We start from the raw sequence: 24,270 nt of genomic DNA, 5'->3' as shown, positions 1-24,270 counted from the left end.
TTAGAGGTGCAGTCTAAAGGTGGCCTGACTGTTATAGCTGCAGTCTAAAGGTGGCCTGACTGACTGTTAGAGGTGCAGTCTAAAGGTGGCCTGACTGTTAGAGGTGCAGTCTAAAGGTGGCCTGACTGTTAGAGGTGCAGTCTAAAGGTGGCCTGACTGACTGTTATAGCTGCAGTCTAAAGGTGGCCTGACTGTTAGAGGTGCAGTCTAAAGGTGGCCTGACTGTTAGAGGTGCAGTCTAAAGGTGGCCTGACTGACTGTTATAGCTGCAGTCTAAAGGTGGCCTGACTGTTAGAGGTGCAGTCTAAAGGTGGCCTGACTGTTAGAGGTGCAGTCTAAAGGTGGCCTGACTGACTGTTATAGCTGCAGTCTAAAGGTGGCCTGACTGACTGTTAGAGGTGCAGTCTAAAGGTGGCCTGACTGTTATAGCTAGCACGAATCCGACCATCACCCCTGGTGAGACAAAACCGCGACTCGTCAGTGAAGAGCACTTTTTGCCAGTCCTGTCTGGTCCAGCGACGGTGGGTTTGTGCCCATAGGCGACGTTGTTGCGGGTGATGTCTGGTGAGGACCTGCCTTACAACAGGCCTACAAGCCCTCAGTCCAGCCTCTCTCAGCCTATTGCGGACAGTCTGAGCACTGATGGAGGGATTGTGCGTTCCTGGTGTAAAATAAAAATAAATAAATTGGTCATTTAGCAGACGCTCTTATCCAGAGCGACTTACAGGAGCAATTAGGGTTAAGTGCCTTGCTCAAGGGCACATCGACAGATTTTTCACCTAGTCTGCTTGGGGATTAGAACCAGCGACCTTTCGGTTACTGGTACAACACTCTTAACCACTAAGCTACCTGCCGCCAGGTAACTCGGGCAGTTGTTGTTGCCATCCTGTACCTGTCCCGCAGGTGTGATGTTCGGATGTACAGATCCTGTGCAGGTGTTGTTACACGTGGTCTGCCACTGCGAGGACGATCAGCTGTCCGTCCCGTCTCCCTGTAGCGCTGTCTTAGGCGTCTCACAGTACGGACATTGCAATTTATTGCCCTGGCCACATCTGCAGTCCTCATGCCTCCTTGCAGCATGCCTAAGGCACGTTCACACAGATGAGCAGGGACCCTGGGCATCTTTCTTTTGGCATCTTTCTTTTGGTGTCTTTCTGAGTCAGTAGAAAGGCCTCTTTAGTGTCCTAAGTTTTCATAACTGTGACCTTAATTGCCTACCGTCTGTAAGCTGTTAGTGTCTTAACGACCGTTCCACAGGTGCATGTTCATGAATTGTTTATGGTTCATTTAACAAGCATGGGAAACAGTGTTTAAACCCTTTACAATGAATATCTGTGAAGTTATTTGGATTTTTACGAATTATCGTTGAAAGACTGCTGAGTTTTGCTGAGTTTATGTATTTATGTGCATAGCTCTTTGTCATGTTATTGATGTTCTCCCAGGTCAAGGCCTTTTCAGGGTGTGGCAGCAGAGAAGGGTGGTGTAAGAATGTACTCATAGCACTTGGTTTAGAAGGATAGTAGCTGGTTATTCACCTGCTGAAGAAATTGTTAATTATCTGCCCCCCCCAAATATATTTTCTTGACAACCTACCTAGCTAGCTAGCTAAGCCCTGCTGTCTTTTCTATAAACCAGTTCAGTTGTACTCACCTTCTGTATTCTGTCTCTCTCCCTCCCCAGAGGGCGTCCCCCAGGTGTTCTACTTTGGGCCCTGTGGGAAGTATAATGCTATGGTTCTGGAGTTACTGGGTCCTAGTCTGGAAGACCTGTTTGATCTGTGTGACAGAACCTTCTCCCTCAAGACCGTCCTCATGATCGCCATTCAGCTGGTAGGAACGCTCTCCCTCACTTTGTCTCTCGCTCGCTCACTTCGTCTCTCTCTCACTTTGTCTCTCTCTCGCTTTGTCTCTCTCTCGCTTTGTCTCTCTCTCGCTGTCTCTTTCTCGCTTTGTCTCTCTCTCGCTTTGTCTCTCTCTCGCTTTGTCTCTCTCTCGCTTTGTCTCTCTCTCGCTTTGTCTCTCTCTCGCTTTGTCTCTCTCTCGCTTTGTCTCTCTCTCGCTTTGTCTCTCTCTCGCTTTGTCTCTCTCTCGCTTTGTCTCTCTCTCGCTTTGTCTCTCTCTCGCTGTCTCTTTCTCGCTTTGTCTCTCTCTCGCTTTGTCTCTCTCTCGCTGTCTCTTTCTCGCTTTGTCTCTCTCTCGCTTTGTCTCTCTCTCGCTGTCTCTCTCTCGCTTTGTCTCTCTCTCGCTTTCTCTCTCTCGCTTCGTCTCTCTCTCGCTGTCTGTTTTTCTTTCCCTCTGTCTTAATCTCCATCACGCTGTCTGTCTCTTGTCTTCCTCCTTTCTCTCCTCCCTCACTTCGTCTCTCTCTCTCACCTCCTCCTCTCCTCCCTCACCCCCAGATCACGCGGATGGAGTTCGTCCAAACCAGGAGTCTGATCTACCGGGACGTGAAGCCAGAGAACTTCCTGGTTGGCCGGCCCGGCAGCAAGCGCCAGCACACCATCCACATCATCGACTTCGGCCTGGCCAAAGAGTACATCGACCCAGAGACCAAGAAACACATCCCCTACAGGGAGCACAAGAGCCTGACTGGCACCGCACGCTACATGAGCATCAATACTCACCTGGGCAAAGGTAAGGAGCCTGATGGGCACTACATGAGCATCAATACTCACCTGGGCAAAGGTAAGGAGCCTGATGGGCACTACATGAGCATCAATACTCACCTGGGCAAAGGTAAGGAGCCTGATGGGCACTACATGAGCATCAATACTCACCTGGGCAAAGGTAAGGAGCCTGATGGGCACTACATGAGCATCAATACTCACCTGGGCAAAGGTAAGGAGCCTGATGGGCACTACATGAGCATCAATACTCACCTGGGCAAAGGTAAGGAGCCTGATGGGCACTACATGAGCATCAATACTCACCTGGGCAAAGGTAAGGAGCCTGATGGGCACTACATGAGCATCAATACTCACCTGGGCAAAGGTAAGGAGCCTGATGGGCACTACATGAGCGTACAGTACAGTGCCCTCAAAGTATTTACACCACCTGATTTAAAAAAAAAAAAAAAAAAAAAAATATCCCCCCCACATTTAGTTGTTACAGCCTGAATTTAAAATGGATTAAATAGAGATGTTTTGGTTATTGGCCTGCACACAATACTAGATGATGTCAAAGTGGAATTATGTTTTTTAGAAGATGTTACCAATTAATAAAGCTGACATTTCTGACATTTCTTGAGTCCATAAGTATTCACCCCCTTTGTTATGGCACGCCTAAATAAGTTCAGGAGGCAAAATGTACGTAACAAGTCTGATAAGTTGCATGGACTCACTCTGTGTACAATTATAGTGTTTAACAGGATTTTTGAATGACTACCTCATCTCTGTACTCTACACATCTGTAAGGTCCGTCAGTGCATTTCAAACATAGATTCAATCACAAAGACCAGCAGGTTTCTTACGGTCATGAAAATCCTTAAATTTAAAAGTGGTGTTTTCCAGGCCTGAAAATGTTTAGGAAATTAATCAAATCTGACAATTTTGGGAAAGTCATGACATTTATTTATAATTAGTTTTTAAGTATTTTGTCAATCCAAATAAAAATCTACGTATCAGCCAGGATCAGAATGACACTTTAGCACGCCTGTATCAGCCAGGATCAGAATGACACTTCAGCCAGGATCAGAAACACGCCTGTGTTTGCTCACATCATCTGCATGTATGTGAGGATGAGTGGGACGTTGCTCAAGGAGAGGCAGTCGGACATTGCTCTGCATAAGAGCGTCTGCTAAATGACTCCAATGTAAGCTATTGTTAGCATGTATTCATGTTTTCGTGTATAGCCTATAAAATATGTTATTTTTCTTTTTTTCTTTTTAGTCATTTAGCAGACGCTCTTATCCAGAGCGACTTACAGGAGCAATTAGGGTTAAGTGCCTTGCTCAAGGGCACATCGACAGATTTTTCATCAAGATATATGAAATGTAGCCTTTTGGATTATGTGGCTTCAAAACTTGTTTTATAGATGCTTCCAGTTGATTTGGGCATCCAATGTATGGGATATTGCAACTCAATAGATGCTAGTCAGCCTGCAAGGTAAACACTTCTAAAGTAGCTTTTATATACATACATACATACATACATACATACATACATACATACATACATACATACATACATACATACAGTGGGGAGAACAAGTATCTGATACACTGCCGATTTTGCAGGTTTTCCTACTTACAAAGCATGTAGAGGTCTGTCATTTTTATCATAGGTACACTTCAACTGTGAGAGACGGAATCTAAAACAAAAATCCAGAAAATCACATTGTATGATTAAGTAATTAATTTGCATTTTATTGCATGACATAAGTATTTGATCACCTACCAACCAGTAAAAATTCCGGCTCTCACAGACCTGTTAGTTTTTCTTTAAGAAGACCTCCTGTTCTCCACTCATTACCTGTATTAACTGCACCTGTTTGAACTCGTTACCTGTATAAAAGACACCTGTCCACACACTCAAACAGACTCCAACCTCTCCACAATGGCCAAGACCAGAGAGCTGTGTAAGGACATCAGGGATAAAATTGTAGACCTGCACAAGGCTGGGATGGGCTACAGGACAATAGGCAAGCAGCTTGGTGAGAAGGCAACAACTGTTGGCGCAATTATTAGAAAATGGAAGAAGTTCAAGATGATGGTCAATCACCCTCGGTCTGGGGCTCCATGCAAGATCTCACCTCGTGGGGCATCGATGATCATGAGGAAGGTTAGGGATCAGCTCAGAACTACACGGCAGGACCTGGTCAATGACCTGAAGAGAGCTGGGACCACAGTCTCAAAGAAAACCATTAGTAACACACTACGCCGTCATGGATTAAAATCCTGCAGCGCATGCAAGGTCCCCCTGCTCAAGCCAGCGCATGTCCAGGCTCGTCTGAAGTTTGCCAATGACCATCTGGATGATCCAGAGGAGGAATGGGAGAAGGTCATGTGGTCTGATGAGACAAAAATAGAGCTTTTTGGTCTAAACTCCACTCGCTGTGTTTGGAGGAAGATGAAGGATGAGTACAACCCCAAGAACACCATCCCAACCGTGAAGCATGGAGGTGGAAACATCATTCTTTGAGGATGCTTTTCTGCAAAGGGGACAGGACGACTGCACCGTATTGAGGGGAGGGTGGATGGGGCCATGTATCGCGAGATCTTGGCCAACAACCTCCTTCCCTCAGTAAGAGCATTGAAGATGGGTCGTGGCTGGGTCTTCCAGCATGACAACGACCCGAAACACACAGCCAGGGCAACTAAGGAGTGGCTCCGTAAGAAGCATCTCAAGGTCCTGGAGTGGCCTAGCCAGTCTCCAGACCTGAACCCAATAGAACATCTTTGGAGGGAGCTGAAAGTCCGTATTGCCCAGCGACAGCCCCAAAACCTGAAGGATCTGGAGAAGGTCTGTATGGAGGAGTGGGCCAAAATCCCTTCTGCAGTGTGTGCAAACCTGGTCAAGACCTACAGGAAACGTATGATCTCTGTAATTGCAAACAAAGGTTTCTGTACCAAATATTAAGTTCTGCTTTTCTGATGTATCAAATACTTATGTCATGCAATAAAATGCAAATTAATTACTTAAAAATCATACAATGTGATTTTCTGGATTTTTCCACAGTTGAAGTGTACCTATGATAAAAATTACAGACCTCTGCATGCTTTGTAAGTAGGAAAACCTGCAAAATCGGCAGTGTATCAAATACTTGTTCTCCCCACTGTATATGGACAAGCAATGACAGAGCGGCATGGACTAAGATACAGTAGAATATTATAGAATAGAATGCAGTATATACATATGAGATGAGTAGTGCAAGATATGTAAACATTATTGAAGTGACTAGTGTTCCATTTCTTATAGTGGCCAGTGATTTCAATAGGCAGCAGCAGCCTCTAATGTGCTAGTGATGGCTATTTAACAGTCTGATGGCCTTGAGATAGAAGCTGTTTTTCATTCTCTCGGTCCCAGCTTTGATGCACCTGTACTGACCTCGCCTTCTGGATGATAGCGGGGTGAACAGGCAGTGGCACGGGTGTTTGATGTCCTTGATGATCTTTTTGGCCTTCCTGTGACATCGGGTGCTGTATGTGTCTTGGAGGGCGGGTAGTTTGCCCCCGGTAATGCATTGTGCAGACCGCACCACCCTCTGGAGAGCCCTGCGGTTGCGGGCGGTGCAGTTGCCGTACCAGGCGGTGATACAGCCCAACAGGATGCTCTCAATTGTGAATCTGTAAATGTTTGTGAGGGTTTTAGGTGACAGGCCAAATTTCTTCAGCCTCCTGAGGTTGAAGAGGCTCTGTTACGCCTTATTCACCACACTGTCTGCGTGGGTGGACAATTTCAGTTTGTCTGTGATGTGTATGCCAAGGAACTTGAAGCTTTCCACCTTCTCCACTGCGGTTCCGTCGATGTGGATAGGGGGGTGCACCCTCTGCTGTTTCCTGAAGTCCACGATCAACAGAAGGTGTTTAGCTTGTCTGGAAGCGTGACGTGGCTGGTTTTCCTTTTGTAGTCCGTGATTGTCTGTAGACCCTGCCACATACGTCTCGTGTCTGAGCCGTTGAATTGCGACTCCACTTTGTCTCTATGCTGATGTTTTGCCAGTTTAATTGCCTTGCGGAGTGAGTAGCTACACTGTTTGTATTCTGCCATATTCCCAGTCACCTTGCCATGGTTGAATGCGGTGGTTCGCGCTTTCAGATTTGCGCGAATGCTGCCGTCTATCCACGGTTTCTGGTTAGGGTAGGTTTTAATAGTCACAGTGGGCACAACATCACCTATACACTTCCTGATAAACTCAGTCACCGTTTCAGTGTATACGTCTAAATTATTTTCGGAAGCTACCCGGAAACATATCCCAGTCCGCGTGATCAAAACAATCTTGAAGCGTGGATTCCGATTGGTCAGACCAGCGTTGAATAGTCCTTAGCACGGGTACTTCCTGGTTGAGTTTGTGTTTTGTTTCCTCTCTCTGTAGAACAAAGCAGGAGAGACGACCTGGAAGCTCTGGGTCACATGTTCATGTACTTCCTCCGAGGCAGTCTGCCCTGGCAAGGCCTGAAGGTAGGAACACACACACTTGTTTTACACACCTGACCCCCTACCCCTAACACCTGACCCCCTACCCCTAACACCTGACCCCCTACCCCTAACACCTGACCCCTAACACCTGACCCCCTACCCCTAACACCTGACCCCCTACCCCTAACACCTGACCCCCTACCCCTAACACCTGACCCCCTACCCCTAACACCTGACCCCTAACACCTGACCCCCTACCCCTAACACCTGACCCCCTACCCCTAACACCTGACCCCCTACCCCTGACACCTGACCCTAACCCTAATTGTAACCCTAAACCAAACCCCTAAGCTTAACATGGCCTTTGTCCTCATGGGGACGTGGTATGTCCTCATGGGGACGTGGTATGTCCCCACAAGGGAGGATTTTCCATGTTTTCCTGTCATTTTGGGGATTTCAGGTCCCCACAAGGACAGCAGAACAAGACCCCACACCCTCGCCAGCAAGCACCCACACTAGAAACAGTCCCCTATTTCTATACACTATATATATATATATATATATATATATCATATCACAGCTTATATATATATATACACAGTGCATATGTAAAGTATTCAGACCCTTGACTTTTTCCACATTTTGTTACGTTGCAGCCTTATTCTAAAATTGATTAAATTATTTTTTTCCCTCATCAATCTACACACTAGCCCATAATGACAAAGCGGAAACAGGTTTTTAGAAATGTTTGCAAATTTATTACAAATAAAAGAACAGATACCTTAATTACATAAGTATTCAGACTCTTTGCTATTAGACTCGAAATTGAGCTCAGGTGCATCCTGTTTCCATTGATCATACTTGAGATGTTTCTAGAAATTGATTGGAGTCCACCTGTGGTAAATTCAATTGATTGGACATGATTTGGAAAGGCACACACCTGTCTACATAAGGTCCCACAGTTGACAGTGCATGTCAGAGCAAAAACCAAGCCATGAGGTCAAAGGAATTGTCCGTAGAAATCCCAGACAGGATTGTGTCGAGGCACAGATCTGGGGAAGGGTACCAAAAAATGTCTGCAGCATTGAAGGTCCCCAAGAACACAGTGGCCTCCCTCATTCTTAAATGGAAGAAGTTTGGAACCGCCAAGACTTTTCCTAGAGCTGACCGCCCGGCCAAACTGAGCAATCGGGGGAGAAGGGCCTTGGTCAGGGAGGTGACCAAGAACCCGATGGTCACTCTGACAGAGCTCCAGAGTTCCTCTGTGGAGATGGTTGTCCTTCTGGAAGGTTCCCCCATCTCTGCAGCACTCCGCCAATCTGGCCTTTATGGTAGAGTGGCCAGACGGAAGCCACTCCTCAGTAAAAGGCACATGACAGCCCGCTTGGAGTCGGGAGCTTCATGAAATGGGTTTCCATGGCCAAGCAGCCACACACAAGCCTAAGATCACCATGCGCAATGCCAAGTGTTGGCTGGAGTGTTGTAAAGCTCGCCGCCATTGGACACTGGAGCAGTGGAAATGCGTTTTCTGGAGTGATGAATCACGCTTTGCCGTCTGGCAGTCCGACGGACAAATCTGGGTTTGGCGGATGCCAGCAGAACGCTACCTGCCCAAATGCATAGTACCAACTGTGAAGTTTTGTGGAGGAGGAATAATGGTCTGGGGCTGTTTTTCATGGTTCGGGCTAGGCCCCTTAGTTCCAGTGAAGGGAAATCTTAACGCTACAGCATACAATGACATTCTATACGATTCTGTGCTTCCAACTTTGTGGCAACAGTTTGGGGAAGGCCATTTCCTGTTTCAGCATGACAATGTCCCTGTGCACAAAGCGAGGTCCATACAGAAATGGTTTGTCGAGATTGGTGTGGAAGAACTTGACTGGCCTGCACAGAGCCCTGACCTCAACCCCATCGAACACCTTTGGGATGAATTGGAACGCCGACTGCGAGCCAGGCCTAATCGCCCAACATCAGTGCCCGACCTCACTAATGCTCTTGTGTCTGAATGGAAGCAAGTCCCCGCAGCAATGTTCCAACATCTAGTGGAAAGCCTTCCCAGAAGAGTGGAGGCTGTTATAGAAGCAAAGGGGGGACCAACTCCATATTAATGTCCATGATTTTGGAATGAGATGTTGGACGAGCAGGTGTCCACATACTGTTGGTCATCTAGTGTATGTTGCTCCATGGACCAGTTAGTATCATGTTAACCAGCCAGTAGCTGTGTTGTCTGTTGGCTAGTCCACGTCCTCACTCCTTTATCAGTCTAGACAGACACACAGCCTTCAGGCACATATCTCCATGTTCCATCTCACCACATCACTTACTGAACTCTACTGCCTGCTGCACGTTACATTGTTCAGTTAGCCAGTGCGTCGTTCAGTTAGCCAGTGCGTCGTTCAGTTAGCCAGTACAGCAGAACCTTTCTCATGACTAAGTACTTACTCTGTTAATCATCCAAATGAACATACCTTCATTATCTCTTATTCCACCCTTTTCTCCTCCCGCTCTTCCTCTCTCTCTCTCCTCTCTCTCTCCTCCCTCCCTCCCTCCCTCCCTCCCTCCCTCCCTCCCTCCCTCCCTCCCTCCCTCCCTCCCTCCCTCCCTCCCTCCCTTCCTCTCTCTCTTCCTCTCTCTCTTCCTCTCTCTCCCTCCCGCTCTTCCTCTCTCCCTCCCTCCCTCTCTCCCTCCCTCCCTCCCTCCCTCCCTCCCTCCCTCCCTCCCTCCCTCCCTCCCTCCCTCCCTCCCTCCCTCCCTCCCTCCCTCCCTCCCTCCCTCTCTCCCTCCCTCCCTCCCTCCCTTCCTCCCTCCCTCCCTCCCTCTCTCCCTTCCTTCCTCCCTCCCTCCCTCCCTCCCTTCCTCTCTCCCTCCCTCCCTTCCTCCCTCCCTCCCTCCCTCCCTTCCTCCCTCCCTCCCTCCTCTCCAGGCAGACACTCTGAAGGAGCGCTATCAGAAGATAGGGGACACCAAGAGAGGCACGCCCATCGAGGTGCTGTGTGAGAGCTTCCCAGGTCTGGGTCTCTTCTCTTGGTGCTTCTAGCCTGTCGGTTGTGTTTGTTAGGAGTTTTACTAGTTCCTTGTGTGTGTTCTTTCCTGTATTTAATGTGTGTGTGTTCTTTCCTGTATTTAATGTGTGTGTTCCTTCCTGTATTTAATGTGTGTGTGTTCCTTCCTGTATTTAATGTGTGTGTTCTTTCCTGTATTTAATGTGTGTGTTCTTTCCTGTATTTAATGTGTGTGTTCTTTCCTGTATTTAATGTGTGTGTGTGTTCCTTCCTGTATTTAATGTGTGCGTGTTCCTTCCTGTATTTAATGTGTGCGTGTTCTTTCCTGTATTTAATGTGTGTGTGTTCTTTCCTGTATTTAATGTGTGTGTGTTCTTTCCTGTATTTAATGTGTGTGTGTGTTCTTTCCTGTATTTAATGTGTGTGTGTGTTCTTTCCTGTATTTAATGTGTGTGTGTGTTCTTTCCTGTATTTAATGTGTGTGTGTGTGTGTTCTTTCCTGTATTTAATGTGTGTGTTCTTTCCTGTATTTAATGTGTGTGTGTGTTCTTTCCTGTATTTAATGTGTGTGTTCTTTCCTGTATTTAATGTGTGTGTTCTTTCCTGTATTTAATGTGTGTGTGTGTGTGTGTTCTTTCCTGTATTTAATGTGTGTGTTCTTTCCTGTATTTAATGTGTGTGTGTGTTCTTTCCTGTATTTAATGTGTGTGTGTGTGTGTTCTTTCCTGTATTTAATGTGTGTGTGTGTGTTCTTTCCTGTATTTAATGTGTGTGTGTGTGTGTGTGTGTTCTTTCCTGTATTTAATGTGTGTGTGTGTTCTTTCCTGTATTTAATGTGTGTGTGTGTTCTTTCCTGTATTTAATGTGTGTGTGTGTTCTTTCCTGTATTTAATGTGTGTGTGTGTGTTCTTTCCTGTATTTAATGTGTGTGTGTGTGTGTTCTTTCCTGTATTTAATGTGTGTGTGTTCTTTCCTGTATTTAATGTGTGTGTGTGTTCCTTCCTGTATTTAATGTGTGTGTGTGTGTTCTTTCCTGTATTTAATGTGTGTGTGTGTGTGTGTTCTTTCCTGTATTTAATGTGTGTGTGTGTGTTCTTTCCTGTATTTAATGTGTGTGTTCTTTCCTGTATTTAATGTGTGTGTTCTTTCCTGTATTTAATGTGTGTGTTCTTTCCTGTATTTAATGTGTGTTCTTTCCTGTATTTAATGTGTGTGTGTGTTCTTTCCTGTATTTAATGTGTGTGTTCCTTCCTGTATTTAATGTGTGTTCTTTCCTGTATTTAATGTGTGTGTGTTCTTTCCTGTATTTAATGTGTGTGTGTTCCTTCCTGTATTTAATGCGTGTGTGTTCTTTCCTGTATTTAATGTGTGTGTGTGTGTGTGTGTGTTCTTTCCTGTATTTAATGTGTGTGTTCCTTCCTGTATTTAATGTGTGTTCTTTCCTGTTGTTCCTTCCTGTATTTAATGCGTGTGTGTTCTTTCCTGTATTTAATGTGTGTGTGTGTGTGTGTGTGTTCTTTCCTGTATTTAATGTGTGTGTTCCTTCCTGTATTTAATGTGTGTGTGTTCTTTCCTGTATTTAATGTGTGTGTGTTCCATCCTGTATTTAATGTGTGTGTGTTCCTTCCTGTATTTAATGTGTGTGTGTTCTTTCCTGTATTTAATGTGTGTGTGTTCCTTCCTGTATTTAATGTGTGTGTGTTCCTTCCTGTAATTAATGTGTGTCTGTTCCTTCCTGTATTTAATGTGTGTGTGTTCTTTCCTGTATTTAATGTGTGTGTGTTCTTTCCTGTATTTAATGTGTGTGTATTCCTTCCTGTATTTAATGTGTGTGTGTTCCTTCCTGTATTTAATGTGTGTGTGTTCTTTCCTGTATTTAATGTATGTGTTCTTTCCTGTATTTAATGTGTGTGTGTTCCATCCTGTATTTAATGTGTGTGTGTTCTTTCCTGTATTTAATGTGTGTGTTCTTTCCTGTATTTAATGTGTGTGTGTTCCTTCCTGTATTTAATGTGTGTGTGTTCCTTCCTGTATTTAATGTGTGTGTGTTCCTTCCTGTATTTAATGTGTGTGTGTTCCTTCCTGTATTTAATGTGTGTGTGTTCCTTCCTGTATTTAATGTGTGTGTGTTCTTTCCTGTATTTAATGTGTGTGTGTTCTTTCCTGTATTTAATGTGTGTGTGTTCTTTCCTGTATTTAATGTGTGTGTGTTCCATCCTGTATTTAATGTGTGTGTGTGTTCTTTCCTGTATTTAATGTGTGTGTGTGTTCTTTCCTGTATTTAATGTGTGTGTTCTTTCCTGTATTTAATGTGTGTGTGTGTTCTTTCCTGTATTTAATGTGTGTGTTCCTTCCTGTATTTAATGTGTGTTCTTTCCTGTATTTAATGTGTGTGTGTTCTTTCCTGTATTTAATGTGTGTGTGTTCCTTCCTGTATTTAATGCGTGTGTGTTCTTTCCTGTATTTAATGTGTGTGTGTGTGTGTGTGTGTTCTTTCCTGTATTTAATGTGTGTGTTCCTTCCTGTATTTAATGTGTGTTCTTTCCTGTATTTAATGTGTGTGTGTTCCTTCCTGTATTTAATGCGTGTGTGTTCTTTCCTGTATTTAATGTGTGTGTGTGTGTGTTCTTTCCTGTATTTAATGTGTGTGTTCCTTCCTGTATTTAATGTGTGTGTGTTCCTTCCTGTAATTAATGTGTGTCTGTTCCTTCCTGTATTTAATGTGTGTGTGTTCTTTCCTGTATTTAATGTGTGTGTGTTCTTTCCTGTATTTAATGTGTGTGTATTCCTTCCTGTATTTAATGTGTGTGTGTTCCTTCCTGTATTTAATGTGTGTGTGTGTTCCTTCCTGTATTTAATGTGTGTGTGTTCCTTCCTGTATTTAATGTGTGTGTGTTCCTTCCTGTATTTAATGTGTGTGTGTTCCTTCCTGTATTTAATGTGTGTGTGTTCCTTCCTGTATTTAATGTGTGTGTGTTCTTTCCTGTATTTAATGTGTGTGTGTTCTTTCCTGTATTTAATGTGTGTGTGTTCCATCCTGTATTTAATGTATGTGTGTTCTTTCCTGTATTTAATGTGTGTGTATTCCTTCCTGTATTTAATGTGTGTGTGTTCCTTCCTGTATTTAATGTGTGTGTGTTCTTTCCTGTATTTAATGTGTGTGTGTTCTTTCCTGTATTTAATGTGTGTGTGTTCCATCCTGTATTTAATGTATGTGTGTTCTTTCCTGTATTTAATGTGTGTGTGTTCTTTCCTGTATTTAATGTGTGTGTGTTCCATCCTGTATTTAATGTATGTGTGTTCTTTCCTGTATTTAATGTGTGTCTCCCTGTATTTAATGTATGTGTGTTCTTTCCTGTATTTAATGTGTGTGTGTTCCATCCTGTATTTAATGTATGTGTGTTCCTTCCTGTATTTAATGTGTGTCTCCCTGTATTTAATGTGTGTGTGTTCCATCCTGTATTTAATGTATGTGTGTTCCATCCTGTATTTAATGTGTGTCTCCCTGTATTTAATGTGTGTCTCCCTGTATTTAATGTGTGTCTCCCTGTATTTAATGTGTGTCTCCCTGTATTTAATGTGTGTCTCCCTGTATTTAATGTGTGTCTCCCTGTATTTAATGTGTGTCTCCCTGTATTTAATGTGTGTGTGTTCTTTCCTGTATTTAATGTGTGTGTGTTCTTTCCTGTATTTAATGTGTGTCTCCCTGTATTTAATGTGTCTCCCTGTAGAAGAGATGGCCACCTACCTGCGTTATGTGCGGCGGCTGGACTTCTTTGAGAAGCCGGACTACGACTACTTACGGAAACTCTTCACCGACCTCTTCGACAGGAACGGCTACATCTTTGACTATGAGTACGACTGGGTCGGCAAGCCACTGGTCAGTCCATATCCCTAGTGTTAATGCTCTGTGTCTCTGCTAGACATTTATCAACATGCATATCGTTGATATACAGTGGGGGTGCGTGCTATATTGTGGATACACCCTATGTAGCTTGGCTGAAGTTAGAGCTTGTACACACAACCTTAGATAGATGGATGAGTTTCTCAGGAAGGTAACAACAGTTACATTACCCTTTAACCTCTCTCCTCAGCCCACTCCTATTGGCTGTTTAGTTAATGATGATCTTTAACCTCTCTCCTCAGCCCACTCCTATTGGCTGTTTAGTTAATGATGATCTTTAACCTCTCTCCTCAGCCCACTCCTATTGGCTGTTTAGTTAATGATGATCTTTAACCTCTCTCCTCAGCCCACTCCTATTGGCTGTTTAGTTAATGATGATATTTAACCTCTCTCCTCAGCCCACTCCTATTGGCTGTTTAGTTAATGATGATCTTTAACCTCTGTCCTCAGCCCACTCCTATTGGCTGTTTAGTTAATGATGACCTTTAACCTCTGTCCTCAGCCCACTCCCATTGGTCCAGTCCCCAGTGAGACCCTCCTACAGTCCAGCAGCAGAGACAAGGCAGCGCAGCAGACCAAAAACCAGGTAGGAGACACACTGGGGGGGGGTAGGGTTAGGGTTACACTGGGGTAGGGCTGGAGACACACTGGGGGTAGGGCTGGAGACACTGGGGGTAGGGCTGGAGACACTGGGGTAGGGCTGGAGACACTGGGGTAGGGCTGGAGACACTGGGGTAGGGCTGGAGACACTGGGGTAGGGCTGGAGACACTGGGGTAGGGCTGGAGACACTGGGGTAGGGCTGGAGACACACTGGGGGTAGGGCTGGAGACACTGGGGTAGGGCTGGAGACACTGGGGTAGGGCTGGAGACACACTGGGGTAGGGCTGGAGACACTGGGGTAGGGCTGGAGACACTGGGGTAGGGCTGGAGACACTGGGGTAGGGCTGGAGACACTGGGGGTAGGGCTGGAGACACACTGGGGTAGGGCTGGAGACACTGGGGTAGGGCTGGAGACACTGGGGTAGGGCTGGAGACACTGGGGTAGGGCTGGAGACACTGGGGTAGGGCTGGAGACACTGGGGTAGGGCTGGAGACACTGGGGTAGGGCTGGAGACACTGGGGTAGGGCTGGAGACACTGGGGTAGGGCTGGAGACACTGGGGTAGGGCTGGAGACACTGGGGTAGGGCTGGAGACACACTGGGGGTAGGGCTGGAGACACTGGGGTAGGGCTGGAGACACTGGGGTAGGGCTGGAGACACTGGGGTAGGGCTGGAGACACTGGGGTAGGGCTGGAGACACTGGGGTAGGGCTGGAGACACTGGGGTAGGGCTGGAGACACACTGGGGGTAGGGCTGGAGACACTGGGGTAGGGCTGGAGACACTGGGGTAGGGCTGGAGACACTGGGGGTAGGGCTGGAGACACACTGGGGGTAGGGCTGGAGACACACTGGGGTAGGGCTGGAGACACACTGGGGGGGGGTAGGGCTGGAGACACTGGGGGTAGGGCTGGAGACACTGGGGGTAGGGCTGGAGACACTGGGGTAGGGCTGGAGACACTGGGGTAGGGCTGGAGACACTGGGGTAGGGCTGGAGACACTGGGGTAGGGCTGGAGACACTGGGGTAGGGCTGGAGACACTGGGGTAGGGCTGGAGACACTGGGGTAGGGCTGGAGACACTGGGGTAGGGCTGGAGACACTGGGGTAGGGCTGGAGACACTGTGGTAGGGCTGGAGACACTGGGGTAGGGCTGGAGACACTGGGGTAGGGCTGGAGACACTGGGGTAGGGCTGGAGACACTGGGGTAGGGCTGGAGACACTGGGGTAGGGCTGGAGACACTGGGGTAGGGCTGGAGACACACTGGAGACACACTGGAGACACACATACACACATACACACATACACACACACACACACACACTGAACACACATACACACACACTGAACACACACATACACACACACTGAACACACACATACACACACACTGAACACACACATACACACACACTGAACACACACACACACACACACACTGAACACACACACACACACACACACACTGAAGAGCCAGTCCTTGATGAAGAACAGCTACTTCAGTCTCTTGATAGACTAACGCACAACAAAACTGACTGTGAGAAGACTTGTCTGAGGAAAAAGCTCAAATATTTTTTCAATTCATTCTCTGCATTAGCTGTATTTGGCATGAAGTGTTCCAAGTTTGCAGCATCTTCCTAATTTAACTGTAGCCTGGTCCAGATCCATTTGTGCTTTTGCCAATTCCATCGTCATTGTCAAGCTAAACAGTTTGTCTCAACAGTTCCATAAGGAGTTGGAAAAAGAGCAGAAACAGACTGGTATCCAGGCTATATTAAAGAGGGCAGAAACAGACTTGTATCCAGGCTATATTAAAGAGACCAGAAACAGACTGGTACCCAGGCTATATTAAAGAGACCAGAAACAGACTGGTATCCAGGCTATATTAAAGAGACCAGAAACAGACTGGTATCCAGGCTATATTAAAGAGACCAGAAACAGACTGGTATCCAGGCTATATTAAAGAGACCAGAAACAGACTGGTATCCAGGCTATATTAAAGAGGGCAGAAACAGACTGGTATCCAGGCTATATTAAAGAGACCAGAAACAGACTGGTATCCAGGCTATATTAAAGAGGGCAGAAACAGACTGGTATCCAGGCTATATTAAAGAGACCAGAAACAGACTGGTATCCAGGCTATATTAAAGAGACCAGAAACAGACTGGTATCCAGGCTATATTAAAGAGACCAGAAACAGACTGGTACCCAGGCTATATTAAAGAGACCAGAAACAGATTGGTACCCAGGCTATATTAAAGAGGGCAGAAACAGACTGGTATCCAGGCTATATTAAAGAGACCAGAAACAGACTGGTATCCAGGCTATATTAAAGAGGGCAGAAACAGACTGGTATCCAGGCTATATTAGAGAGCAGAAACAGACTGGTATCCAGGCTATATTAAAGAGGGCAGAAACAGACTGGTATCCAGGCTATATTAAAGAGACCAGAAACAGACTGGTATCCAGGCTATATTAAAGAGGGCAGAAACAGACTGGTATCCAGGCTATATTAAAGAGACCAGAAACAGACTGGTATCCAGGCTATATTAAAGAGGGCAGAAACAGACTGGTATCCAGGCTAAACTAACTGTATAACTGGCCTTACACATCAAACCACAGATTGCCACTGACAATGCCACCAGATGCACCAACCGATGCCAGTCTCATAACAGCAGCTTGTTCAGTCTCAGCTCACACCATGCACTCTCTTCCTCCAACGTCACCGCACCTCAGGTCTGTCTGTCCTCCGCTAGAGCAGTGTCTGTCCTCCGCTAGAGCAGTGTCTGTCCTCCGCTAGAGCAGTGTCTGTCCTCCGCTAGAGCAGTGTCTGTCCTCCGCTAGAGCAGTGTCTGTCCTCCGCTAGAGCAGTGTCTGTCCTCCGCTAGAGCAGTGTCTAAGGAGCTGTCACGAGAGAGAAGTCATGACCTCTTTAAACTACATGTTTTTGTTTCTTTCCTTCTTTTACACTCTTCCCTCCACCATCTCCTTAATCTCTCCTCCTCCTCCCGTGTCCTGCCCTCCACCTCCTCCATCTCCTCCTGTGTCTTGCCCTCCTCCTCCTGTGTCCTGCCCTCCATCTCCTCCTGTGTCCTGCCCTCCATCTCCTCCTGTGTCCTGCCCTCCACCTCCTCCATCTCCTCCTGTGTCCTGCCCTCCACCTCCTCCATCTCCTCCTGTGTCCTGCCCTCCACCTCCATCTCCTCCTGTGTCCTGCCCTCCTCCTCCCGTGTCCTGCCCTCCTCCTCCCGTGTCCTGCCCTCCTCCTCCTCCCGTGTCCTGCCCTCCTCCTCCTCCTGTGTCCTGCCCTCCTCCTCCTCCTGTGTCCTGCCCTCCTCCTCCTCCTCCTCCTCCTGTGTCCTGCCCTCCTCCTCCTCCTCCCGTGTCCTGCCCTCCTCCTCCTCCTCCCGTGTCCTGCCCTCCTCCTCCTCCTCCCGTGTCCTGCCCTCCTCCTCCTCCCGTGTCCTGCCCTCCTCCTCCTCCTCCTGTGTCCTGCCCTCCTCCTCCTCCCGTGTCCTGCCCTCCTCCTCCTCCTCCCGTGTCCTGCCCTCCTCCTCCTCCTCCCGTGTCCTGCCCTCCTCCTCCTCCCGTGTCCTGCCCTCCTCCTCCTCCCGTGTCCTGCCCTCCTCCTCCTCCCGTGTCCTGCCCTCCTCCTCCTCCCGTGTCCTGCCCTCCTCCTCCTCCCGTGTCCTGCCCTCCTCCTCCTCCCGTGTCCTGCCCTCCTCCTCCTCCCGTGTCCTGCCCTCCTCCTCCTCCTCCCGTGTCCTGCCCTCCTCCTCCTCCCGTGTCCTGCCCTCCTCCTCCTCCCGTGTCCTGCCCTCCTCCTCCTCCTCCCGTGTCCTGCCCTCCTCCTCCTCCTCCCGTGTCCTGCCCTCCTCCTCCTCCTCCCGTGTCCTGCCCTCCTCCTCCTCCCGTGTCCTGCCCTCCTCCTCCTCCCGTGTCCTGCCCTCCTCCTCCTCCTCCCGTGTCCTGCCCTCCTCCTCCTCCTCCCGTGTCCTGCCCTCCTCCTCCTCCTCCCGTGTCCTGCCCTCCTCCTCCTCCTCCCGTGTCCTGCCCTCCTCCTCCTCCTCCCGTGTCCTGCCCTCCTCCTCCTCCCGTGTCCTGCCCTCCTCCTCCTCCCGTGTCCTGCCCTCCTCCTCCTCCCGTGTCCTGCCCTCCTCCTCCTCCCGTGTCCTGCCCTCCTCCTCCTCCCGTGTCCTGCCCTCCTCCTCCTCCCGTGTCCTGCCCTCCTCCTCCTCCCGTGTCCTGCCCTCCTCCTCCTCCCGTGTCCTGCCCTCCTCCTCCTCCCGTGTCCTGCCCTCCTCCTCCTCCCGTGTCCTGCCCTCCTCCTCCTCCCGTGTCCTGCCCTCCTCCTCCTCCCGTGTCCTGCCCTCCTCCTCCTCCCGTGTCCTGCCCTCCTCCTCCTCCCGTGTCCTGCCCTCCTCCTCCTCCCGTGTCCTGCCCTCCTCCTCCTCCCGTGTCCTGCCCTCCTCCTCCTCCCGTGTCCTGCCCTCCTCCTCCTCCCGTGTCCTGCCCTCCTCCTCCTCCCGTGTCCTGCCCTCCTCCTCCTCCCGTGTCCTGCCCTCCTCCTCCTCCCGTGTCCTGCCCTCCTCCTCCTCCTCCCGTGTCCTGCCCTCCTCCTCCTCCTCCCGTGTCCTGCCCTCCTCCTCCTCCTCCCGTGTCCTGCCCTCCTCCTCCTCCCGTGTCGTGTCCTGCCCTCCTCCTCCCGTGTCGTGTCCTGCCCTCCTCCTCCCGTGTCCTGCCCTCCTCCTCCTCCGCCTCCCGTTTCCTGCCCTCCTCCTCCTCCTCCTCCCGTTTCCTGCCCTCCTCCTCCTCCTCCCGTGTCCTGCCCTCCTCCTCCTCCTCCCGTGTCCTGCCCTCCTCCTCCTCCTCCCGTGTCCTGCCCTCCTCCTCCTCCCGTGTCCTGCCCTCCTCCTCCTCCCGTGTCCTGCCCTCCTCCTCCTCCCGTGTCCTGCCCTCCTCCTCCTCCCGTGTCCTGCCCTCCTCCTCCTCCCGTGTCCTGCCCTCCTCCTCCTCCTCCCGTGTCCTGCCCTCCTCCTCCTCCTCCCGTGTCCTGCCCTCCTCCTCCTCCTCCCGTGTCCTGCCCTCCTCCTCCTCCTCCCGTGTCCTGCCCTCCTCCTCCTCCTCCTCCCGTGTCCTGCCCTCCTCCTCCTCCTCCTCCCGTGTCCTGCCCTCCTCCTCCTCCTCCTGCCCTCCTCCTCCTCCTCCTGCCCTCCTCCTCCTCCTCCCGTGTCCTGCCCTCCTCCTCCTCCTCCCGTGTCCTGCCCTCCTCCTCCTCCTCCCGTGTCCTGCCCTCCTCCTCCTCCTCCCGTGTCCTGCCCTCCTCCTCCTCCTCCCGTGTCCTGCCCTCCTCCTCCTCCTCCTCCCGTGTCCTGCCCTCCTCCTCCCGTGTCCTGCCCTCCTCCTCCTCCTCCCGTGTCCTGCCCTCCTCCCGTGTCCTGCCCTCCTCCTCCCGTGTCCTGCCCTCCTCCCGTGTCCTGCCCTCCTCCTCCTCCCGTGTCCTGCCCTCCTCCTCCTCCCGTGTCCTGCCCTCCTCCTCCTCCCGTGTCCTGCCCTCCTCCTCCTCCTCCCGTGTCCTGCCCTCCTCCTCCTCCCGTGTCCTGCCCTCCTCCTCCTCCCGTGTCCTGCCCTCCTCCTCCCGTGTCCTGCCCGCTCTTCACTTGCTGTCGCACCAGTCGCCAGAACTCAACGGAAGTGAGTCCCAGCCCACTCCAGTGACCAATAGGGAGCTGCTGGGGCCCCATCTAACAGCTGATAGGCTGAGGGGCTCCGTCCAGGTACTGGGTTGTGGGCGTTGTCCCTCAATGCTAAACACTGTCTGCATTCTTTCTACCATATGTCTTTTCTGTTTTCTCCCCTCACTCTTTTCCAGTTGTCTCTTGTGCTCAGGTCACTGCTCAGCCTTGTTCTTTGTCAGCTCAGGTCTCTGCTCAGCCAGGTTCTTTGTCAGCTCAGGTCTCTGCTCAGCCTGGTTCTTTGTCAGCTCAGGTCTCTGCTCAGCCTGGTTCTTTGTCAGCTCAGGTCTCTGCTCAGCCAGGTTCTTTGTCAGCTCAGGTCTCTGCTCAGCCTGGTTCTTTGTCAGCTCAGGTCTCTGCTCAGCCTGGTTCTTTGTCAGCTCAGGTCTCTGCTCAGCCAGGTTCTTTGTCAGCTCAGGTCTCTGCTCAGCCTGGTTCTTTGTCAGCTCAGGTCTCTGCTCAGCCTGGTTCTTTGTCAGCTCAGGTCTCTGCTCAGGTCTCTGCTCAGCCTGGTTCTTTGTCAGCTCAGGTCTCTGCTCAGCCTGGTTCTTTGTCAGCTCAGGTCTCTGCTCAGCCTGGTTCTTTGTCAGCTCAAGTCTCTGCTCAGCCAGGTTCTTTGTCAGCTCAGGTCACTGCTCAGCCAGGTTCTTTGTCAGCTCAGGTCACTGCTCAGCCAGGTTCTTTGTCAGCTCAGGTCTCTGCTCAGCCTGGTTCTTTGTCAGCTCAGGTCTCTGCTCAGCCTGGTTCTTTGTCAGCTCAGGTCTCTGCTCAGCCTGGTTCTTTGTCAGCTCAGGTCACTGCTCAGCCAGGTTCTTTGTCAGCTCAGGTCTCTGCTCCACACCTCACTGTGGACACAGCCACTCGTGTCCTATTTGCTGAAACTTTATTAAATCACGCCTAACCGGCCAATCAAAGCTTTGTGGCCGTGAGCCCCACGTATCCATATAGTACCCCACAATGCTCTGGTTTCCTTTTCACAAGTCTAGTATCTGCTTATGAGCCAGTTTTAGCAGCTCTCTTCAGAACACGTAGCTCGCAACTTAACGGTTCCATTTGGTGTGTGTTACTCCTTCACAGGAACTCTGCTAACTTCTGCTTCACTTTACCGATTTGAAGTTACTTCAGTTACCTGTTAGCAGCGTTTTGTCGTCAGCTAGCTACAGTTCCTGGAGCCTAGCCTGCATGCAATTAGTGCTGTTAGCTCGCTAGCTCCACTGCTTTAGCGTCCCGCTAATAGCCGGTTTCCACTAGTTTTAGCTACGTCTACAAGTGGTCTCTGGCTCTCCGTCGGTCCACACCATTCTGAGTTAGCTAGCTGAACTGCCAAGTGTCTTAACTAGCTAGTCGGTTTTTAGATGGCAACCTTTGGGCTAATCCATATTCGGTCTGCTTGGCTAAACTTGATTGGTACTGTTTCTTCACATGTGTTACCCCACCTTTGAGTAGAATCCTTTACATTCCCCTGTAAAAGATCAACCTAGCAGTACATTTTAATCTCGAGTGGCTTGGTTTACACACCGAGTCAGCACTTAGTATTAACACACACTTGGCTAGCAAGCTATCGTCTCTCGGGTGATAATAGCCAGCTATGTAGCGAGCATCCCTGTTATCTCTCCTTTCACTACCCTGAAAGTATTTAAGGCTGTCTATTTCTCACTCCCCTTGTAAATAAAGCTTTGTTTATGCTTACCTGACTTCCAGCTATCGTTACTCCGATAGTCTCCTGTTACTCCCATGTCTCGTCCGACTTCCCCATCGAAGAGCAGCGTGTGGTGTAGCTAGCTATCCTCCCCGGGAAGTTCTGTCTGTTTTCGTCCGTCCGGTCGAAAAGATGTCCTCGAGTGTACCGACCAAGCGGGGGAGAGAGCACCGTTCCCCTAGTTCAGCGCTTTAATAAAGAATTCCTGTCACTTCCAGGCTCGCAGGCCGAGTGTGATTCGTTCAGAATGTTCCCATTCAAAACAATCAACCTCTAGAATGTTCCCTCTAGAGGGCTAGCACACAGTCTGGGAAGGCCGGTACACGTTGTGGGACAGATGAGGATTATGCGCCTCGCTGGACTGAAGCATGCTGACGCCTAAAGTCCACCCCAACGCTTAAACCACACGACGGGGTCTGGGAAGAAGAGAAATTAGGGCTGTCGAATGATACAAATAATTAATTGTCATTTAATCGCAGGATTTTTCTGTAGTTAATCGAGATTAATGAAATAATAATAATAATATGCCATTTAGCAGACGCTTTTATCCAAAGCGACTTAGTCATGCGTGCATAAAATGTTTTTTTTTGTGTGTATGGGTGGTCCCGGGGATCGAACACACTATCCTGGCGTTACAAGCGCCGTGCTCTACCAGCTGAGCTACAGAGGACCACAATGTTTTTAATTGGCTCAAATTAGGCCCTAAAGAAATATTTTTTCATTTAAAAAAAGCAGTGCATTGAGTTACATGCATACTTTAACGGATAAAAATTAACACCCGCCAAATATAGGTGGATTTAGGTATGCCTATTTCACTAGCTACGTTGGCGGCTGATGAATTTGCAGTGCTCTACAGTGCGAGCATTACATTCACATTTGCGAATAAAAATAGTATTTCTGCTGTTTTAATAGCTGCTAATACTGACGTCTGTGTCCAGTGGGCTGCTTCCTGTTTAGCCAATGTTTGCAATGATGTTGAAAAAATAACCTTAAATCGCTATTGACTGCCTGTCTGTTTGATATGCTTAGTAGGCTACAGAGCCTATAGCTTGCCTAAATAGCTGCATGTAACGCTCCTTCTGAAAAAATAACATGAAATTGCTAGACAACCAGTTAGTCGTGCTTGTGTTTGCGATAGTTACAACAGACAAATAACTAAGTTTGTTCAAACTGTTTTGTGTACAAGCGGCAGTGGAGTGACTGAGCAGCAGCTGGAAGGAGGTAGGCTAGTGGATCCCTCGTGTGCAGAAGGAGGTAGGCTAGTGGATCCCTCGTGTGCAGAAGGAGGTAGGCTAGTGGATCCCTCGTGTGCAGAAGTCTCCGTCGTTTTTGCAACAGCAAGCCGGGTTTCAGAAAATCCAGAACCGCAGCCACTCTGTTGGTTGTAAAGGATGGAAACACCAAATAATCTCAGAAACAAAATGATCCCAATGTTTCAGTAGGTCTACTCCCTCTGATCAATGTTTCAGTAGACCTACTCTCTCTGATCAATGTTTCAGTAGGTCTACTCCCTCTGATCAATGTTTCAGTAGGTCTACTCCCTCTGATCAATGTTTCAGTAGGTCTACTCCCTCTGATCAATGTTTCAGTAGGTCTACTCCCTCTGATCAATGTTTCAGTAGGTCTACTCCCTCTGATCAATGTTTCAGTAGGCCTACTCTCTCTGATCAATGTTTCAGTAGGCCTACTCTCTCTGATCAATGTTTCAGTAGGTCTACTCACTCTGATCAATGTTTCAGTAGGCCTACTCCCTCTGATCAATGTTCTTGAAGTTTAACGCTCGCTCACTCGTGCACACACACACACACGAGTCCCGTCCTGGATTTACGTCACCTCATCAAGCGTCTGAGGGTCAGTGGACCTCAAGGAGTTTATCCTGCAGACACAAGATAACTGGGGTTCGCCTCCTAGGGCATAGCCTGCAGATATCTCACCTTTCCATTCGGTCTGTCTCTGACCACATGGGACATTCACAAAGTGTGCCAAAGCAGACCTAGCCCTCCCTACTGGAGAGAGGCTAAGGGAGAGAGGTTTAAGAGTCCTGACGTACAGTGCATTCAAAGTATTCAGACCACTTGACCTTGTCCACATTTTGTTATGTTACAGGCTTATTTTAAAATTGTCCCGAAGCCGCTCCTGCGTTGTCTTGGCCGTGTGCTTAGGGTCGTTGTCCTGTTGGAAGGTGAACCTTTGCCCAAGTCTGAGGTCCTGAGCGCTCTGGAGCAGGTTTTCATCAAGGATCTCTCTCTGCATGATGC

At 48.8% G+C, this 24,270-nt stretch overlaps 1 protein-coding gene across 1 annotated transcript in view; it reads left to right on the top strand.

Annotated features, from left to right (window-relative positions):
- The window catches only part of LOC311115236 (E3 ubiquitin-protein ligase RING2-like), a 139,881-nt gene that overhangs the window by 33,506 nt on the left and 82,105 nt on the right, over positions 1-24,270 (top strand). The window contains exons 4-9 of the mRNA XM_084190431.1: positions 1,681-1,829; positions 2,399-2,990; positions 7,032-7,117; positions 9,999-10,083; positions 13,809-13,957; positions 14,484-14,567. Coding sequence (XP_084046557.1) covers positions 1,681-1,829; positions 2,399-2,990; positions 7,032-7,117; positions 9,999-10,083; positions 13,809-13,957; positions 14,484-14,567 — 1,145 coding nt within the window. The remainder of the gene's footprint in view (positions 1-1,680; positions 1,830-2,398; positions 2,991-7,031; positions 7,118-9,998; positions 10,084-13,808; positions 13,958-14,483; positions 14,568-24,270) is intronic.

The sequence above is a fragment of the Coregonus lavaretus genome (genome assembly GCF_964263955.1).
Source record: "Coregonus lavaretus genome assembly, contig: HAP1_SCAFFOLD_361, whole genome shotgun sequence".
NCBI classification, from domain to species: Eukaryota; Metazoa; Chordata; class Actinopteri; order Salmoniformes; family Salmonidae; genus Coregonus; species Coregonus lavaretus.
Note: the sequence above shows the minus strand (reverse complement) of the source record. Positions and strands in the feature narration are given on the sequence as shown.